At 35.1% G+C, this 15,078-nt stretch overlaps 1 protein-coding gene across 3 annotated transcripts in view; it reads right to left on the bottom strand.

Moving 5' to 3' along the window:
* Positions 1-15,078, bottom strand: part of TPR (translocated promoter region, nuclear basket protein) — a 45,153-nt gene that overhangs the window by 23,191 nt on the left and 6,884 nt on the right. For all 3 annotated transcript variants that reach the window (XM_010715532.4, XM_010715531.4, XM_010715529.4), the window contains exons 9-29: positions 14,809-14,896; positions 14,174-14,314; positions 13,335-13,426; positions 12,308-12,505; positions 11,660-11,767; positions 10,884-11,110; positions 9,367-9,530; positions 8,864-9,003; positions 8,598-8,746; positions 8,117-8,279; positions 7,556-7,690; positions 6,708-6,848; positions 6,405-6,573; positions 5,749-5,915; positions 4,343-4,495; positions 3,534-3,650; positions 2,538-2,741; positions 2,269-2,453; positions 1,711-1,858; positions 1,186-1,323; positions 373-504 (exon numbers count right to left, since the gene is read on the bottom strand). In XM_010715532.4, the coding sequence (XP_010713834.2) occupies positions 373-504; positions 1,186-1,323; positions 1,711-1,858; positions 2,269-2,453; positions 2,538-2,741; positions 3,534-3,650; positions 4,343-4,495; positions 5,749-5,915; positions 6,405-6,573; positions 6,708-6,848; positions 7,556-7,690; positions 8,117-8,279; positions 8,598-8,746; positions 8,864-9,003; positions 9,367-9,530; positions 10,884-11,110; positions 11,660-11,767; positions 12,308-12,505; positions 13,335-13,426; positions 14,174-14,314; positions 14,809-14,896 (3,159 nt within the window). The remainder of the gene's footprint in view (positions 1-372; positions 505-1,185; positions 1,324-1,710; positions 1,859-2,268; positions 2,454-2,537; positions 2,742-3,533; positions 3,651-4,342; positions 4,496-5,748; positions 5,916-6,404; positions 6,574-6,707; positions 6,849-7,555; positions 7,691-8,116; positions 8,280-8,597; positions 8,747-8,863; positions 9,004-9,366; positions 9,531-10,883; positions 11,111-11,659; positions 11,768-12,307; positions 12,506-13,334; positions 13,427-14,173; positions 14,315-14,808; positions 14,897-15,078) is intronic.

The raw sequence follows: 15,078 nt of genomic DNA on the forward strand, positions 1-15,078 counted from the left end.
AACACAGGAAGAGGCCTCCCGGAGAGATTGTGGAGACTCCTTCTCTGGAGACATTAAAGACCTGCCTGGATTGCTTCCTTTAAAACCTACTGCAGCAAACCTGCTTTTGCTGGGGCAGCTGGACTCGATGATGGATCCCTTCCAAACCCTATGATTCTGTCATTCTGTGATTTTTATTTAGTCTGCCTACGGATAAGAACACCCTACCTATAAAACATTGCTTATGCAGATTTAAATTTAAATACATTTCCTAGTTTTCTGTCACTTTAATTACATAGTTTTGTGTGTTTTTTTTTTGTTTTTAAAAATGTTTTGGAACTTTTTTCCTCTTCCTTCTCTTCCAAAACACTTCTTAAAATGTGCATTTCCCACCTGTGTTCGGGTTTTCCAGCGTTTGACATCTTCTTCCAAAAGCTTTTTCTCTGCCTGCAACATTCCACTTTTCTCACTCAGTTCAGCGTTAGACTCTTGTAGAGGTAGAATGTCTGCCTCAAGCTTGCGCACCTGAAAATCACAGTTGGAGATTAAACTGAATCTTATGAGATGCAAGAAAATGAAATATGGTAGGTTTTGTTTAATGACTATAAGAAAGACAGAGACAGCAAAAAGACTGCAGAAAAAAACAAAACATCCTTAAGAAAGTCATGATAAAGTTTTTTTTCCCCAACTCTGCCTCTCAGTAATCAGCTGGAGGCAAGAAAAGTAACAGAAAGCGAGAGTAGGCTATGATCCTACAGGAAAAACAATTATAGCTTCACAATCTCAAAACCATTACTTTGTCCTTCGCTGCAGGAAATGAATTATTGCGTATCAGAAGTCAAGCAACACTACACTGGATTCTATTAAAGCAATGCCTATTTAGAAATGGGAAGAGATATCTAAACATTTCCTTTTTACATTCTCAATAAAACTGTAGCCTACTTTGCATGTATTTTTGTGCCCTTATCTGCTGATAACATCCTTGTTATAACATCAGTGATAAATGCTGATTTTCAGTAAAGAAAACTGAACTTGTGACTCTGCAATATTCTAGGAGAAGCAATGTCACCTTAAATCCAAAATGGAACATCTCCTCATACGAGTCTGATGTAAAAGAATAATCACAATTTAAGTAATTAACAGTATATCCAGACGTTAACTCACCAACTTGAATGCCGGCAAACGTATGTGAAACTCAGTACTAACCTTTGCTTGCATTTGTTGCAACTCCTGTTCCAGCCTCTCTTTCTCTTCTCTGAGCATCTTGTTGGTTTCTATCAGTACATTCATGGTTTCTGTTTTCTTCATTAATTCTTCATGTTGTGCAATGGTTTTTGCTGTTACCTTTTAAAAATATTTAACTCAATTATTTGTTTTGCTTGCACATGCATACATACTTACTGAGACTAGGCATAACACTAACTAATGTAACTGCTGTGGAATTCATTAGCTCACACAGACATTCAAAACAAGTAAATATCACTGAAGAAAAAAAGAATTTGGGAAAAAAAAAACAGATAAAGGATCCTTATTTTCCCCATTTACGAGCTTTTGGTATTGCCAGTTCTTCACAGGATCCAGAACAAGACTCTCCATTTGGTTAGATACCAACCTCAATTCAGAAGGTACTGATTCTTCCAAAATTCTTGAGCACAGGCAGCAATGAGAGAAAGCAGAACATAGAGAGCAACTCTATTTCCTGACATCAAAACCACTAATACTGAACCATACCTGCACCTTCTCTCTCTCTGCATTGAGACTGTCTTGCACTTCCTGGAGTTCTCTTTCCAAATGCTCCACTCTCTGACGAAAACGCAAACTTTCCACCTGAGCCACCTCAAATCTAGTTTCTGCAATCTCCTTTTCTCGACGTATAAATCTGCACAAGATGAAAAAGCCATCATGTCAATGAAAACATGAAGCAAAGTGTTTTAAATAGAAGCATCTTCTATCTAAAGATGTATAGAAATTGATCCAAAAAGATGAAAATTTGAGACAAAAACCATAGAAAAATTGAGATTAAGAGAAAAACCATGACAAAATCTCTATGAATCTTTCCTGCCACTCACATATTGTAAAATCTGCTTTAGCTTCCTGTCAAAATTGACTTTATGTTTTTCTAGTATAAAGAAATTCTTTTGACTAGTTACTGATACAGGACAACAATCTCTTACCTAGTAAAAATGTATTTAAGTTCTATACATTGTCTCTCAAATATAAAGTAAGATTGAACTATTTATTTTGGAAATTGAATTAAAACCAACAGAAGGAGCTCAGAGCTGAATTTACCTAAGAATTTCTAAAATTTGCTCCTGAGATTTCCCTTCCTCATTGAGAGAAACATTTAATGCAGCTGGCATGGCTTCTTTCATAGAGGTCACCATCTTGTCACTCAGACTTTCCAGTTGTTCATGTAATAATCGATTTTGTTTTTCCAAATCTTCACAACGGGATGCAAGTGTGGAAGCTTCATCCTAGAACAAAATTATTCAGGAATTTAAAGTTCATGTAGACTGGTAACTGAAAAGACCTACTGCAACCGTGAAGAACAATCATACCTTCATCATTCTCTCTCTCTCTTCCCAGGAGGCTTTGCACTCTAGCAACGTAGACTCAGCTTTCTGTGCAGCTTCCTCAAGCTGTTGCTTTATTGCCGTATTCTTGGCAACTTGTTCTTTAATAGCCTGTAATGCCTCAACATCAGCAGCATGAAGCATTAACTCCCGTTCATATTTATTCTGAGCTTCAGAAGCCATTTTTGCCTGAAGAAAACAATTACAGATTCTGTTACTTTGATGTTGTGCTTGATACATACCTGGAGATTTTCAAATGCTAGACTAAATTAGTGAACACTGATCAAAAACAAAACCACTGGCCAAAACCCTTCACCTTTCCTAAGTGTAGAAGACATTGATACTTTTAGAATGGTTCCCTTGAAGAAATTAGTCTTTTCTTAAAAAGTTAGAATGTGTCATCATTTCTTTTGAGAGGGTCAGTGGAAGAAACACTTTTCGTAGATAATCTACAATCAATGCTCTTGCTGTAGATTCTGCATAGATGAGACATGGAAATTTTTATAAAAACATCTGCCAGTTACTTCTACATGTGAATGGGCAAAGATATTTAGTACATGAGGGTAAAAAGCTAAGGACAGCCTGCGATCATAACATTAGGTGAAAAAAAATGGAAAAGACTGTCTAATAAATTTTGGGGCTGGATTAAACAACAGCTAATCTTATCACATGCTGCTAATATATTTTTTACATAATGAAACAATCCTTGGAATTCATTGCACTTTTTTAATGACAAAAACTCTGTTTGCAGCATTACTTTATCTCAAAGTCAGTTTAACTCACAAACCATGTTTGATAATGTAAAACAATGATGCATTAAGAAGGCAGATATTCACAAAATAGATGAAATGCTCTTACAATTGTTTTCATTTCTCTGTAATACGTTTGGCAGGATAACCTTGAAAAATCAAGACAAAAACAATGAAAAACTAACATTAATTTTACTACCTTTGGCTAAAATAGCAAATATGAAAAACATACTTGTTCCTGACAGTCACGTCTGGCTTGCTGTTCATTACTTAGAGCTACGCTGGCTCTCTGAAGGGCCTCCTGAACTTCTGACTGCAAAGCTGACAGGCTCTTCTTTAGTTCTGATAGCTATAGTGACGAATGAGGGAAGAAATAAATAAATAAATAAATAAATAAATAAAATAAAAACTTATAGACTAAGTGGCAAAGTATTTAACTAAGTATTGAATGCAGCTTTAACCATAGGCAGTTATGAATAAATTAAAGCTGAAGCATAATTATTTTATAACAGTTAAAACATAAAAAGAAACACTCCCTCAACTTTGTCTTATAAACATTCAAAATTCTTTCTTAGCTGAAAAATAATACTGTTCTTTCAAGGTCTGGTTTTACTGCAGTGCTAACTGCATTCGTTCTGCTTTTTTTCAGCTCAGAGCCCAAGTAAGAATCAAATAGAGACAAAGGTCACTCTAGTTTTAGGATATATGCATCCTACAGGTACTGCTTTGGCTCATGTTCCAAAAGAGATTACCCAAAACCTTTCTCAAAGGCTTTTATTCACACTTTTCTGTAACTAGTGCTTAAAGTTCAAGAGGATGGTAGTCAATTTAAAACTGTCACTATCCCAATGAAGTGATAAACTTCATGTACTGCTCACATTTGGAAACCTTTCAGATTTAGTTAGACTTCAGTATATCCTAAGAGATTTAGTTTTGGACACTACTACAATGCGCTGCTCTTACAGAAGAAGGGAATCAAGTAAAATCATATTCTTAAGGACACTGCAAGAGAGTCTAAGAGAGGTGGTATTTGATGTGTACCTGTTGTTCCATATTCTCTACAGCTTTACGCTTTTCCTCTTGAAGTTCCTGCTTTTCTTTTTCTGACTCCATCAACTTCTTTTCCAGCTGTGCTTGATACTCTGAAGACTCCTTCAGACGAGCTTCAACTGTTGCACGAACTTCTTCTGTCACCTTTCATCAAAGCTCATAATTAGACATAGATAGGTTTGGGTCTTTGTTTTTTTGCTTTAAATACGGTACTTTGATTTTAGTAATATTTTAAAGTCAGAGAAGGTATTCTCAACACATCTCATCTAGTACATCACTGAAGATGCTGAAACTCAAAAATAGCACTGAAAAAAATTCATTTTTTCAAAACTACGATACATAGAATAATAGAATATCTTGGATTGGAGGAGACCATAAAGATCATCTACTTCCAACCCTCTTCCTCAGGCAGGGCTGCCTTCCACTAGTTCAGGTTGCTCAGGATCCACATTCAACCTGGCCTTAAATGCCCTCAGGGACGGGACATCCGTAACTTCTCTGGGCAACCTTTTCCAGTGCCTCACCACTCTCTGAGTAAAGAATTTCTGCCTAACATCTAACCTAAATTTCCTTTCTCTTAGTTTAAAAGCCATCCCCCCTCGTCCTATCACTAGGCCATGTAAAAAGCTGGTCTCCCTCCTGCTTATCAGACCCTTTAAGTATTGAAAGGACACAGTAAGGTCTCCTCAGAACCTTCTCCAAGCTACAAGTACACCTAAACCTGGAACACTCATAAGGCAAATCAAGCCACAATTAAGATTAAGTTTTACAGTAACAGAAGACAGATCACAGATCAGAAGAGAACTGGATACTAGAGAAACACATCATCTTATTTTCTAGTGAAGTTCAGCTTCATGAGTGTCCTGTTTCCCCAATCTTATTTTGATATGCTGAACAGCTTGCAAGAACAGGCCTCATTCACCATTAACATGGTCAAGTATTTCACATAAGGGAGAGTTGTTATAAAGCTCTTCCCGTGAACACATAAAGAATGTTCTTCAGAATCACTGACAATTATTATTTAGCTAAAGAAGGCATGGATTTAACTGCTTTGACTGAGAGATAATATTTTTATAACAATGATCACAGTGTTATAGGAAGAATTTTTAGAAGAATTCCCTCTTTTGAAGGAAGTACAAAGCTAAGTCAAATTTACAATTCAACATTTTAAAAGTATGCCGCAAAAAACATTTAATATTTCCATTGTTATAAGTATTTTTAATCAAGCTGTCTAAAGTCTGGTCTAACTACATTATTTTACTTGCTTTCTAAACTAACCTCAGGTGCTTTCTAATTCTTCCCATAAATCTACAGAACACAGTACAAACAAAAAGTAAAATTTTTCATTATATTTCTTGTTTTGCTTTAATAAAGAATGTTAGATGTTAACTACTTACTTGTTTTTCCTTATTAAGAGATTCCTCTAGACTAAGAACCATGGCCCTGTACTGTTCCACATTGCTAGAACTAGTCTTGAGTCTTTCTCTTAGGTCATTAACTTGTTCATCAGCTTGTCTTAGTCGACTTACAAGATCATCCACATCTTCACTTGTACCAGGCTGACCTACAATATCAGAAGATATTCATCAACTATGGAAGTCTACTTCAGTTTTTTAGACTACTGTTCCATTTAAAAACTAACTTTTTTTGAGGATAATTGGGAGAAAAAATGAAAGAAAATAAAATCACCCTCATAAAGCATCCCAAAAGAAAGTTGTCATTTGTAAACAAAAGAATGGCTTACAACAAACTGCTGGTTCACAAAAAACTGGCCACTTAAAAATAGAAACTATAAAGACGTAAGAGCCCTGAAATAAAAATAGAAGGGATTCTTTAATTAGTTTGGTTTTACTTTTTTCCATTTTTAAAGTCTGCTGGATATTGATTTTACTTTAAAAGCTCATCCTGGTTATCTTTTGCTCAAATTTGTGGTTGCAAAAATGAGATCATTTAGTGTATTGCCTCCTCAATACTAAACTGTGATGAATCTTACCATTCTGCACACACCAATATTTAAAATAAAGAGAAATTCAATGTAGGAAATCATCTTTACCTTTCCCTGGAGCCCTCTGTGATGATTGAGATGCTAGCTGAGCCTCTGTATTATTAAGCTGTTGTTTCAACACTGTAGTTTCTTTCTGGGCATTCTTCAAAAGTTCCTTTGTGTGAATGTGACGGTTTGTCTCAGTCTCCAGCTGCCTCTTAAGATCCAGAATGTGAACCTGAACATATAGCAGGAAGTTCCAATATACTTGAGCTCCTAAATTTCACATCTGAAAATCCACTGTAAGCTGGCCAAAGCCATTCAACTCTTGCTTTATTTTCACTAAAGAAAGTTTAGCATAGTTATATTTACCTCCTGATTTTTGGTAAGAGCATGTCTTTGTTCCACCTCACTTTCTAGTTTCTTCTTTAGCTGAGATATCTCACGCTCCAGCTTTTCTACCTGATTATTGAGTCTTTGTTTTGTTTCTGTCTCAGACCTCTCCAGTATTCCCTGATAAAAGAATATAATGCAGTATGCTTACAACATATTTCAATAACTTTCTTCTGAATTACTGCAGCACTTCATAAAAGTTTGTTGTCATAATACTTCTCCTAACCACACTAATTACTAAATGGAACAAGAATTATAAATGAAACAGCAGTTAAGACTTAGACTTAGTTTTGAAATATTCTTTAATAATATGGATACAACAAGTATTACTAGGAGAAAATCCATTACTCAAGTGGTCTAACATTGGGGATTAAAAAAAGCAAAAAGCCTTCTACAAAAGTAGAAAACGACAAGATGTGCAACCTTGCATATTTATGCTACAAAAGTAAGTTTACCTTAAAAACTGAAAACAATGGTTTATTCCCCTATTGTTTTAAGGCATACTTATCTCTATTAAGGCAAGCATTGGTAAATTTTACTATTATAAAAATAAACAACTTTTTTTCTTTTTCTTTGTTTCACATTTTGTCTGCATCTTAAAGATAAAACCCTGTTCATCATTTCAAAATTCTTTTATTATCTACGCAGGCAAAATCTTGAATACAAGACAGGAATGAAAAAGATCTTAAAGAAGTTGCTCAAATAATTTATGTTTAGTGTCAACTTGTAACAAGCAAACAATCGTCTTTCAGATCCTATTCTATGACTCAGGAAGTCAATTTCAATTGACATTTACTGAGATATTTATCATGAGTAACATTCCATACCTGAATAGTTCGCAAATTAGTAAGTAGCAAGTTCTGTCCTCTTTGTTCAACCAGTAGAGACTCACGTTGCTGAGTCAAACGCACATCTGACATTTTCAGGATATCTTTCTCTTTTTTTAGATTTTCTGCTCTCACCTTTAAGATAGCAAACAATACAAATTTTGTTACCTGTCCCAAATCTGGCCTTTATTTTTCACTTCAGACAGTACTAGTATGGTCAGTTAATACTACTGAAGCAAGCTTTTGATTTAAGACTACAGGCTATAAATCAAGGCCAAGAACAGTAATAACATAACTGCTTCATTTATCACATTCTATTTACTGTGTAAATATGGGTATTGAAACACCTTGGAAATCTTATCCCATCTTTACTCAGTACTTGAGATATTTTCTGTAAAGTTGCAAATGAACACCATTAGATTCAAAAACACACAAGTATACATACTACAAATATAGTAGTTGACATATTTAAAACTATCACACATCCAGTTTTAACAACTTTTAAGAAAAATTCTAGCACTAATTTAGGATACACGAAGCATAATCCATTGTATTACTCACCTCTGCCACTGCCAGTTTTTCATTAGCTCCTCTCAGGTCTTGAGTCATAGTGTTAATGATCTGTTCTTGCTTCTGAGTTGTTGCTGTGAGTTTCTGGGTTCTTTCATGTAGAGATGTTATTTCTCGACGATAGCCTTCAACATTATCCTGCAGCATTTCATAACTTCACAGAGAACAACACAGCAAAGAATGTTTGCTATCATACTTTTTTTTTTTTTTTTAAATTTAAACCTAAGATGTGTAAGTACACAGACATATTTCATGTTGATATGCACTAGTTTTCAGATAGCCTCATATATGCTGCACTTAACTACGGGGTACATTCTTGATCCCACCCCTATGATATTGTGTTTTTTTAACAAAATAGATAATACTGATGTTTAACTGGTAACTCTTCCCACGCAACCTATATCAAGCAGTCCATGTGATTCTTCTGATAAGAGTACATACATAAAGTAATGCAATTAAATTGCCAGTTTACCGTTTGGAGGCAAACTCCAGCTGTGTGGATATCTTTGCATTCTGTGACCTCAATTCTGTGACTTGCTCCTGAAGCTTTTCATTTTGTTCGTTCAGCAACTTGTCATTCTCTGCTTTCTCTTTTTTATAGTTCTCAAAAACTTCCTGCAACTGCATCAAAGAATAGACACTAATGTGCTTAGAAAAATAAATAAATAAAAAAACAAACAACAAAAACACACCATAACAGCTTTGTGCAGTGTTTTCTGGAAAGAAAAAAAAAAATACCTGCTTAAGTGCAGCCTTAGCCTCTGCAGTCTCCACTGACTCACTCATTGACACTGGAGCAGGAGTTGACATGGCTTGAGGTATACTTGAGCGCTTTGGAGTAGATGTAAGAGAAATCTCTTCTGGCAAGATACCAGATGCTAGAAAAAAATAATTTAAATTTTAAAGGTGACAACTGAATGAAGGCTTTGCAAAGCAGAAAATTATATAATCTAAGAACAATACCATGTTGCTAGGAAAGTCGTGTGTTTTCCTAAGCAAGTGACTGACTGCCCATTCTTTACACCTACAATATGCTACTACATCACATATGTAGTCACCACAACAGGCAGTTATTATGTGGAAGTTATTACACTACAGAAATAGAATCATGTTCCCAAATCCAATTCATGGATTTTCTACTAAGTGTAAAAGTGGAATAGGAGATTAACAGAAATTACTAGTTTCATTTTAGCATCATCACTGGAAGCTCATCACAATTGGCACAGAAGCATGGAACTTACCTTGCAAAGGAATGATAGCTCCTGTGGTCTGTGCCAACAATATGCGAAACATGTCACGCTGACGAACGATAGACTCAACAAGCTGCAACTGATGATGACGTGATTCACGTAGTTTTTCTAGCTCATTGAGAGCTTCATCGAGTTGACTCTGAAGCTCAGAAATTCTGAAACCAAGACCAGTTGTTTTTAGTAATATAACAGCAAGGCTTACCAAGGTCAAACACTTCTCAGATTTTGTGACAAGTCTTCCAGAGTACACATATTACCTTTGAAAGCTAAGCATCACTGAGATATTTCAGAAAACATATGGGAAGAATGGCATAAGATCTTGATTTTTGTAGATGACTGAAAGAAAGTGGGCCTCCCCTTTCATGAAAGGCAGAACAGAGGTAATTCTGTTCATGTGAGTAACTTTGAACAGTAGCATTAACAGAAAATCATGCTGAGAATGTTTAATATAGAATTACATTATTTGTGGGCTTTATAGCCCATACACATTTTTTTTCCTCAGCACAAATGAAAATAATCATCTTCTTTGAATAATAGCTACATATGGAATCGCATTTAGTAGAAGACTGACAATCATTTTTCTTGAATGTCACAGGTTTAAAAGATTTTCACACAGACTACTCCTATTTTATAATAGGCTGTCATTTCACTTTGTATTCTCAGACCTGCATATCTATGAATTGAAAAAAAAAGTTTAGGAAGAATGTTTGTAGAAAAATTATTTTGATTAGTCAAATAAACAATGTTGAAGGGGAATGATGAGACATAAAGCTATACAGCTATATGGCATCTACCCTCACATATTACTGTCCTGGTTTCAGCAGACACAGTATAGACTTTTCCTTCACTGTGTCCGGTATGATGCTGTGTTTTGGCTTCACGAGAAAAAGAATGTTGATAACATACCAATGTTTCAGTTGTTGCTGAGCAGTGCTGTACAGAGCCAAAGACGTTCTGCTGTTCAGCTTCTTTCACTGCCCCACCAGTGAGGGGCTGGGGGAACACATGCTGGGAGGGGACAGAACCAGGACAGCTGCCCTAACCTGGTCAAAGGGATATTCCATCCCATATGGCATCATGCAAAAAAACCAAGAACTGGAAAACAGTGAGGAGTTGGCAAGGGTGGGCAGCAACTGCTTGCGCACCACTTGTTTTGTGTTTGTATGTGTGTGTGCGTGTGTGTGTGTTTATATAATTATCCTATTAACCTTTTATCCACTTCCTTTTCTGTCTTAGTAAACAGTTTTTAATCTCAACTCTTAAGTTCCACTTTTTTTTTTTCCATTTCAGTTCTCTCCCTTATCCCACTGGGAGCGGGTACAATGAGCAAAGAGCTGTGTGGTGCTGAGCTCCCTCGCCTAGGTTAAACCAAAATTATGGAGTTGCTCATGAGCATATATTAACTTATATACACATAATCAGTAAGAACAAAAAAAGTGAACAGTTCGCAGGTAAATCCCTATTACTACACAGTATAAACACTTCACTAGAAAGAACAGATTATTTACTTGGATGATGTTGTTTCTTGCTCCTCTTTTTCTCTAGCCTCTCCCAGCTCCCTAAGAGCCACCAGGAGACGCTGGTTCTGCTGCTGAAGTTCTTCAATATTTCTGTAAGACACTAGATGTTGAGATATTACTTCGGAAGAGCTACTGATGTCAGCAGAGCTCACTTCTTCATCACGAATCACGTGATTGCCTCTAGCTTCTTCAAGTTCCATTAATAGCACACGAATCTGAAAGAGAACATTCTAGCATAAGACCTGCACATAGCATTAAAAGTTCATTCAGAAAAAAACAATATTACAAAATAATTTCAAGTGTTTTCTTTTTCTACAAAACATGAATTGTTACAATAAACATATCCTTGCGAGGTAATTGCATTATTAAAAAGACAGATTGGCAGAAAAAAAAAAACACATCAAATTCAGAAGTAGATATTTCTGGTGTTCAATTCCTGGAACCTATCACTGGGCTTTCCAGTAAAAAAAAAAAAAAAAAAAAAAAAAACCAACAAAAAACTATATTTTCGTTTTCCAGACAGATGTTGAACAGTACTACTCTAAAGATGCTTCTCCTCTACCCATAAATTTAATCCACTTTTGTAAGCAGAAATGTAAATACCATATTATCTCAGGAAAATGCTATTAATAGTTCGTGTGACAGCCCAAGAACAAGTATAGCTGAACACAACTTTCAAGTAGACTTCAGAAAAACAGCACTATATTAACTGTATAAAAACTATAAACAGCACATTTTAAAAACTACCGCAACATTTGTTCTACCTGTTGTGAAAGGTCTTTCACTTGTATTTCCAGTCTCTGGTTTTCTCTTTCAAGCATAGAGGTCTGCTTATTGGCTTTATCAGCATCCTCCTGCAATCTCTGGATTTCCTGTAGTTAAAAAATACATAGTAATTCATTCAAGAATTTTTTTTTTTTTTTTTTTTTTTGAGAGAAAGATGATGCCAATTACTGAGGTATGCACTGTGAATTAAATATGCGTAATAGCTCTCAATTTTTACTAATCTTCTTGCTTACTTCAAGACTAATCAACAGTTCTACTTTTTCAATTAAAGTGTGCAACTCTCAAGCTTTATTTCAAGTTAAAAGGTTAAACCTCATGTACTTAGGAATCAGAAGCCACGACATATAAATCTCTATTAGAGTGTATATTAATAGAAACACTGACATCTATATTCTTTTTCCACCACAATAATCACACCTTAGCGTTCAAAGTAATAAAAATGTTGTTTCTGTAAAACACAATGCATAGCCCAATAAATCTCAGGCTAAAGTTCAATGGGCATTTCCCCCACAGGAACAGCTGAACAAAAGACCCTATTTATACATATTTTAGCAGTCTTTGGAATTAAAGAAGTCAAAATCTTCTTTTTTTTCATATTTTTTGTGCTTTTCTCTTTTAATACTAACCTTCATAGCTTGTTCAAGCTTTGCAGATAGACTAGCAACGGCTTTTTGGGAACGCTCAAATTCCTCACGCTGACGTTTCAGAATTGGTGCTTTGGCTTCAACCTCCTGCACTATTTCATCCAAATATTTATTGATTCTCTTATTCTCCAGCTTTTCCAAAAGCAACTGATCCTGAGTTTCTACATATGCATTGTAGAGCTGCAACACAAGATTTTTATTTATTCATTTTTACACACAAATCTGTCCAGATGTATCAAAGAACCACAGGTAATTACACAATTTGTATCTTAGAGCAGTGTAGGTTTATATGGTGGTAAACAAATTATTTCAAAGGAACCAGACTGACTTAAAAAGAAAAAAAAGTTCTTATAACTCACACCATGGCAGAGCAGTTCAGAAATGCAAACTGTTAAGTGCAACTGTATGCAATAAAAGAATTCCACGTAGAAGTGACAAACCTTAAGCAAACTTAAGATAATAGAAATATAAAATGTAGTATCACAATGGAAAATAGCAAGCATGGAATATAATTGTATGGCTGAACAGAAAACCCAAAACAGAAAAAAAGAACTTCCATAGACAGATGGAAAAAAAATCTACACTTCATGTATCATTACGTTCATTTTTTCCTTCAAGTATGAGCCAACCCCACAGCAGAAAAAATACCTAAATTATGCAAATATGCATCAATAAAAAAAATGTCCTGTCAAAAATAAAGAAAATAAGCTATGTGCACACACACAAAAAATCAAAATTACCTTCAGGAATAAAAAAAAAAAAACAACCAAAACTGAACTAAAACTTCTGTATGTCTTAATATACTAAGTTGAATCTAAAATGTATTTTGCATAAACTATGTCAATATTATAGCTAGTCAAGCCCGCCTGAAACACAAGATTTTGTTTATTTTAGTCGGGAATCACACTAGTTCTCAGCCAGTGAATGAAAATCTGTACCCCTCCATTACTAGTCTATCTCTGCTGGCTTTTCAAGGGCCTTGAACCTTGGCAAGTTTCTTCTCACTTACCTCTGTTAATTTCATTCCAGGTTTTACTACTTTAGCTACTGCTGCAGCAGTGGGAGACATTGCTGCCAGTTCCTCCTCAGACAATATGGCTCCTGAAGACATAATACCACCAATTAGCCAAAAAAAAGGAGCAATAATACCCATTACTCATATACCTCATATACCTTTGTAGTTTACAACTATGTATTCTAAATAATTATATTTTAAGTTATTAAAGTTACTAGTGGAAGAGTTTTCTCTAGATATACATTGCAAGTGATTGATATTATATTTAATATTCTTTATTGCACATCAAGCTCTTCAACCAGTTTAATTTGAAATTATGAACAGCTTTTGCAGAGGACTTGTTGACATTCCTTACAGAGATAACAAATGTACTTGATGCCTCTGTTCCCTGTTGGACAGTTCTCTTGCCTCCACAAACTTCCCACAGGTATTGAATAAACAGGCTCTTCTTTCCAGAAACAAACAAAATAACAAAAATCTAGAGCAATTAATACTATACTGAGCAAGATTTAGCAGTAAATAGAAATTTAAGGACAGACTTCTTTGTTGTAAGTCTATCATTCTTGCTATACTCACCATAAAACCATTAAGAGCAGGATGGATTCAGCACTAAAGAAATTTTCCTCTATATTTTCTATGAAAAGGTATATCAGATTAACAGAGGAACTTGAAAAAAAAAGTATTTCTCTAGTGGGGAAAAAAAATCCTACCCACACATTACATATGAATTATTGCATTCCCTATAAACATGCAGCATTACTAATTTCATGGAAAACTGGTAAGAATAAAATGTCTGAGGCTCTATGTATTTTAGTTCCTAATGTTACTCCTACCTTTACGTTTTGTTGCTGACAGTAGATCGTTAGCATTCTCCAGCTCCTTTTCCAGCTTACTTATCTTCTCTCTCAATTCTTTTTCCATTACAGTTTTTGCCTCTTCCAACTCGGCCAAATGCTCCTGGGTTGCTTTATTAGCTAAAATTGACAGGCAATTTTCATTTTTTTTTTTTTCCCTGCTTAGAACAATCTAAGTTGGCATACGAACTTTAAACTCTACTTTATACAGCTTGCAGAAGCTCATGCTTATAAGAATACTCAGTATAATGACAGAAACAAGAACTGCTGCCAACGCCTTTGCATAGAAGAGAGATAAAATGAGAATTGCCCTTTTATCAATGAAATCCAAACCAAGAAATAAAGTGGAAAAGTTGCAAAATTAGTTCCTCTCCTCAAAGTTCAAAATAAAATTTCATGTATATTTGTAGATTCCCTCGCACACACAGACCTCCAAGGAAATTAAAATAGACACATAAAATGTTTGTTACAAAAGTGTAGCATTTCCTCCATCCCCAAATCCTAAAGATTATCCATTCATAAATGCTCAACTTAGTTATAAAACATGTCAACTTAGTTATAAAGAAGCAGATAGGTTCTGTTCCTCCACTTCTCATCTCTCATTCAAAGCTTACCTTCACCTGCTTCCTTTAGAAGCTTGTGCAGCTCTTCTACTGCACCTGTGAGTTCATTGCTCTTTGCCTCCGAGTCATCAGCAGCACTCTAAATAAAAGCATTTCATGTAATCTTTTATTATGTAATACGAGCAACTATCTTCATAACAAAGCTCAAACAGATCAAAACTATAAATACAGAGATTTTGAGTAAAATAGTAGGAGATTCACCTAAACTGGACCACTCTGTTCCACATGGATTAAGTCTCAATCGATGCAAACCATCCACCC

Source organism: Meleagris gallopavo, chromosome 10 (genome assembly GCF_905368555.1).
Source record: "Meleagris gallopavo chromosome 10, MGAL_WU_HG_1.1, whole genome shotgun sequence".
Taxonomy (NCBI): Eukaryota; Metazoa; Chordata; class Aves; order Galliformes; family Phasianidae; genus Meleagris; species Meleagris gallopavo.